This window comes from Plecotus auritus (assembly GCF_963455305.1).
Source record: "Plecotus auritus genome assembly, chromosome: 6".
NCBI classification, from domain to species: domain Eukaryota; kingdom Metazoa; phylum Chordata; class Mammalia; order Chiroptera; family Vespertilionidae; genus Plecotus; species Plecotus auritus.
The window spans coordinates 110,190,812-110,196,485 of record NC_137773.1 but is presented as its reverse complement, the minus strand read 5'-3'; the positions used below and the strand labels follow the sequence as shown (position 1 = coordinate 110,196,485).

General features: G+C 48.8%; 1 protein-coding gene across 1 annotated transcript; it reads left to right on the top strand.

Annotated features, from left to right (window-relative positions):
• The first annotated feature begins 431 nt into the window (after positions 1–431).
• RACK1 (receptor for activated C kinase 1) lies at positions 432–4,678 on the top strand. The gene is made up of 8 exons (XM_080676548.1): positions 432–655; positions 1,544–1,715; positions 2,171–2,318; positions 2,529–2,624; positions 2,995–3,105; positions 3,529–3,669; positions 4,214–4,324; positions 4,563–4,678. The coding sequence occupies exons 1-8, from the start codon at positions 547–549 to the stop codon at positions 4,626–4,628; spliced, it is 954 nt and encodes a 317-aa protein (XP_080532674.1). The 5' UTR covers positions 432–546; the 3' UTR covers positions 4,629–4,678.
• The last annotated feature ends 996 nt before the right edge of the window (positions 4,679–5,674 follow it).

Sequence of the window (5,674 nt, the reverse complement as noted above, 5' to 3'; positions counted from 1 at the left end):
TAGTGTTTACTAGTCCTGGGCACCGTTTATATTAAAAATATAATGCCATGGTTTTCGTACTGCCCACAATTACTCACAATTGCGACCTGGACATTAAGATCCCTAGCGCGGCCACCCGGGCCGCGGAGCGCGGAGGACCGACTCGCGCCGCGGCGCGCAGGGACCCGGAAGTCTCTGCAGTTCTCATGGAGATTTGCCTGCACGTCCCTCTTCCGCTTCTCAGACTTCACGTCCCAATCAGCATTCGAGGAGCATTTTGAAACATGGTGGTCTTGGTTTCAGAATATTTATACATGTTACCAAATTACGCTGTATGGAGTGTTGTCATTTCACCTCGCTCTATACTCTACGTGGCGCCGCCATCTTGAGCGGAATTGAATCATGGGGGCCGCCATTTTGCGAAAGAGGGCGGGTATTTCCGGTTCCGGCGGGGGATGTTCTCTCTTTTCCTCGCAGGGCTCCGGCGGTGGTGGTTGTGCTGCTGTTCTCTCTGAAGTATCCAGGTCCATCCTCGTCGCTGCGGCGACACTCGCACCCGCCGCCGCCATGACTGAGCAGATGACCCTTCGTGGCACCCTCAAGGGCCACAATGGATGGGTGACCCAGATCGCTACCACTCCCCAGTTCCCGGACATGATACTGTCCGCCTCTCGAGGTACGAGCTGAGATGCGGGGCGGAGGATTGGAGGATAAGAGGTTATACCTGTCGCGTGGCTGGGCCAGTGGCACGCGGCCGGGAAAACTGGGTGGAAGGGGTGTGCAGACCTGTGCCCAGGCCTCAGCCGGGATGCAGACATGGAAACATAGGTCAGCCAGTGGCTGCCAGGAGGGTTGCAGGATTGGGGCTTTTTTATTTCTTGCCTGCCTCCCCGCCAGTGTGTTTAAGTGTCCGGGAGCCTACGGGTCGTGCGGAGCGGTGATGACACCAACATGCCATCTGAGTGCTCGTGCTGAAAACCAGAGGCTGTTTCTGAGCTGCCGCCCGGACCTCTACCCGATGGGAAGTGGGTGGACACCGAGGGGGCCGCGCGGAACTTGTCCCCGGCCGGCCCGAGCCTGCCCTTTAAAGAGCTGAAAGATGACCTGGTCGTGTCTGGTGCTTAATCGGAAAGCTTCCGTGAACAGGTCTCGGTGAAAGCATCCACCCTGGAGCGAGTGAAGCTATTTGACTGGCTGCACACTGCTGGCAGCCCACAGCTAGTCTTCCTACAGCCGAGCTGCTGTGTTTTGCGTTAGACGTCAGATAAGACTGAATAGATGTTGAATTGGCCTGGGTCAGGAAAAAGCGTCCCTAATCTCCGGTGAAGTTAGGCACACCTGAGTTAAATTCATGGTATTGCTTAGCCCCACTTGGTTCTTGAATAGTGAGTCACTTGGCCTTGGCTGGTAATATGCTCAGGGCCTGCAGTTTCCCTCCCTACCTGTCCTTTGTTAGATTGCAGACCCACCGAGGACCTTGAGGCATCCTGGATTGTCCAGTAGGTGAGCAAGTGGCTTGTGAAATTACTCACTGGGCTTCCTTAACTGTTTTACTTACCCATAGACAAGACCATCATCATGTGGAAGCTGACCAGGGATGAGACCAACTACGGCATCCCACAGCGTGCTCTTCGGGGTCACTCCCATTTCGTTAGTGACGTGGTCATCTCCTCAGATGGCCAGTTTGCCCTTTCTGGCTCCTGGGACGGAACCCTTCGCCTCTGGGATCTCACAACGCAAGTAGCTGCTCTCTTATCTCTGGGGGGAGGTAGGTTCCCATGGGCTTTCCCGTCCCTTGTGGGAACTGGAAGTCCAGAGAGCACCTAGAGAGGGTACTTGGGGTGCTTGCTCTCTCTGCTTATTGCTTTCCTTTTTTTATACAAAAGTGCTGAGGAGTGGTCTGCTTGAGTAGTCTTGCCAAATATTGCCATTGAGGCGGCAAGAGATTGAACAGGTTCTACCTTGGGAACATAATGGAGGATCCTGGTGATGACAGGTGACATTGTCAGCCAACCCCGTGTGGGAGTGAGGACATGTCCTGCAATTCTGAAGGGAATCCTCTGGCGTATTCTTAACCAAGGGCCTGTTGTGTGCAGATCCATGTCCGGGGTTGTATGAGGAAATGCAGCGTCACTGGAAGAACGCTTGCAAAGTCTGTCTAGGGCCACAGTGACCAAGTCCTTCCTCTCAGGGGCACCACCACGCGCCGATTTGTGGGCCATACCAAGGACGTGCTGAGTGTGGCCTTCTCCTCTGACAACCGGCAGATTGTCTCTGGCTCTCGAGATAAAACCATCAAGTTATGGAATACTCTGGGTGTATGCAAATATACTGTCCAGGTAAAGTGAAGACACATGTTAAGGTGCTCTCCCACCCTCTGAACCTGGGCCTTATGTGATGATCTCAGGCTTCATCTGATGAAAGTTTCATTGATCTTGAAGGTTTGGGTTTGGAGGTGTGAAAACATTGTTCTTATCCTTATAACTGAGGGGTGGGGTCAAGAGTTTCATGGACAGGATGGTTTTTCCTAATTTCATTTTCATCTGTAGGATGAGAGCCACTCAGAGTGGGTGTCTTGTGTCCGTTTCTCGCCCAACAGCAGCAATCCCATCATCGTGTCCTGTGGCTGGGACAAACTGGTCAAGGTGAGCTTGGAGCCAGGGTGTACGGTCTTTGCCAGCTGCAATGTGTTCCCACTCTCTCCCAGATGGTCATACACTTCGAAAGATTTGTCCCTTGGTTTACTTTTTTTCTTCTTCCTAGTTGATCTAAAGTAGCCAATTGATGGGCCTAAATCCCTTATGAGGCAACAGAGCATTTGTTACCTGTTTTAATCCTAATTGTCCACAAGTGACAAGACCTTTTTTTGGTTACTGATTGAATGAAAAACAACCATCAGATCCAGGAATTCTTTTAAATGAGCTTTAAAGGCCCTTTCTGTTTGGCTTGAGCTCTTCTGACTCTGACAGCTCGAGCCAAGTTCTTCATTTATGACCACCACCACCCCAAATTTAGGTATGGAACCTGGCAAACTGCAAGCTGAAGACCAATCACATCGGCCACACAGGGTACCTGAACACTGTGACTGTCTCTCCAGATGGATCCCTCTGTGCTTCTGGAGGCAAGGTACTTGGGCCAGGAGTCTCCTACACAATGGGTACAGTGTCTTAGAAAGAATACTTGACAATAAGATAGTAATCTAAGAAAAAATATTTCCGAAGATTGCTTTCTGAAAGTGACATCTTTAAGGCATACTATACTGTTCAAAAGAAGCCGATTGTCTTCTATAAATCTGGTTTCTTTTGAAGCTATTGATGACATTAGGATTTCATTTAACAGTGGTTTGATTTAGATCACAGACTCTTGGTAGGTTTGGTGAGTGAGGTGGTGGATTAAAGGAAAGGTATAGAGGTAAATATTGCTACTTTAATCATTTGTTTTTGGGAAGTTTAGGGTACGGGGGTGGGGTAGTTAAGATAATCTTGAGACAGCTGGGATTAACATCTGGAACAGGTCACATTACCCTGACTCAACTTTGCTCTCTCCCAGGATGGCCAGGCCATGCTGTGGGACCTCAACGAAGGCAAGCATCTATATACACTTGATGGTGGGGACATCATCAACGCCCTGTGTTTCAGCCCCAATCGCTACTGGCTCTGTGCTGCCACTGGCCCCAGCATCAAGATCTGGGTGAGTAGGGGCTGCAGTTAAGGACAGGTACCTAGCTATACTCTAAGCCATGGCATCATTGTGGTGATTTCCTGAACAACTGCTGTCAGGGTGTCAGTGGAGGCCCAGCAAAAGCTAGTTAAAACTTCCTGGGTTTGGGGTTTGCAATGATTAGATCTTTGCCTACTTAAAGGAATGGCCAAATAGAACAGCTTGTTCAACTGCATCACAGTTGGCATTTTCGTCTGAATGTTTGCCAGAGGGGTGTAGTAGTCCTGTGTATTTTAGGATGTTTAGCAGCAAACCTGGTCTTTACTTACCAGTAAGTGCCTATAGCAGACTCCCTTAGTGACAACCAAAAATGTCTCTAGGCATTGCCAAGTGTGAGTGGCAAAAAATATCCTCTTGAGATTATTGAGGTATAAAGGGACTTTTGAGAGGGGACTTCTGTTTTCTGTTTTTTTGTTCGTGTGTGTGTGTGTGTGTGTGTGTGTTTGGTGTTTTTTAGTATCAGTGGCATTAAAGTGCAAAGAGTTGCCTTACCTCCATTTTGCTCCTTCCCCAGGACTTGGAGGGCAAGATCATTGTAGATGAATTGAAGCAAGAAGTTATCAGTACCAGCAGCAAGGCAGAGCCACCCCAGTGTACCTCTCTGGCCTGGTCTGCTGATGGCCAGGTAAGTGGGTGTACCATTTGGAGGGGAGATTGTGGTCTGGAGGGTAGTGATTACCTGCTTTCAGTTCAGTTTAATTTGACCAATTTATAGGCATATTAGTCCTTATTTACCAGCTGCTGCTTCCTCTAGGAATAATCACCCATAATCATGTAGTTAGAAGAGTGGGGATCTTAAGGGCCATCTTCACTAATGGGACTAGAGTTTCATGACCCTGACATCACTCATTTCTCCTTTGCAGACTCTCTTTGCTGGCTACACAGACAACCTGGTGCGAGTGTGGCAGGTGACCATCGGCACCCGCTAGAAATATATGGCAGAGCTTTAGTAATAAAATGGTTTTCTGGCTTGTAGAAAGCGTCTTTCTCTGATTAGGGAAAAAAGCTGCTTCCTATTCTGGAAGCACAGGCCAAGTAAACAAGGCTTTGGGGAAGAGGGAGAAGTCAGACTATGTTGGGTACCCTCATTCATAATGTCATATTTCAGATAGATCCTCAATGCTTTTTAATGTTTTTATTGATTTGAGGGAGAGAGAAACACCCATCTGCTGCGTCCCGCATGGCCCCCTACTAGGGATTAATAAGCCTGCAACCTGGGCATATACCCTGATTGGGAATTGAATCTGCAGCCTCTGGGTGCATGAGATAAGGCTCAACCAACTGAGCCGCTACACTAGCCAGGACCAGATCCAACTCTCTTTAACACACACAAAAAAGAATTTAACAGAAACTCCAGTTAAGGCTAACGTAGTCTACATCATATTGGGTCTTCTGTTAAGATGGAGACTGACTTTTTTAATAAAGGCAAGTCAACTCACCAAAAGAACTACCTAAATCCTTTTCACTCCTCCCATATGGGAGATTTTAAATTATATACAGTGGCCTGGAATTAATTACTCATAATCACAGAACTGGCTAAATTACAGTTATTGATAGATGATAGACAGATACACACACACACACATATATGTATATAGACACATTCGAGGCCTGGTGCATGAATTATGCATGGGTGGGCTCCCTCAGGGTAGCCTGCTGGGATCAGGCTGAAGCCCACTGCAGCAGCACTCACCAGTCTTGCATCTGGTGCCCTCTGGCACTGGGCCAAAACTGGCTCTCCAACATCCCCCAGGGGTTCCGGATTGTGAGGGTGCAGGCCAGGCTGAGGGACCCCTGCTGGTGCATAATTGATTGGGGTCAGAGTGTGTCTGGCCTATCTTGCCCAGTCTAGATTTCACAACCCCAAGCAGCAAGCTAACCTACCACTCTCAGCTGCTTCTCTGGTGGTCAGTGCATGTCAAAGCGAGTGGTTGAGCAGCCTTAGCATGTCAGCGTATTGGGCTTTGATTGGTTG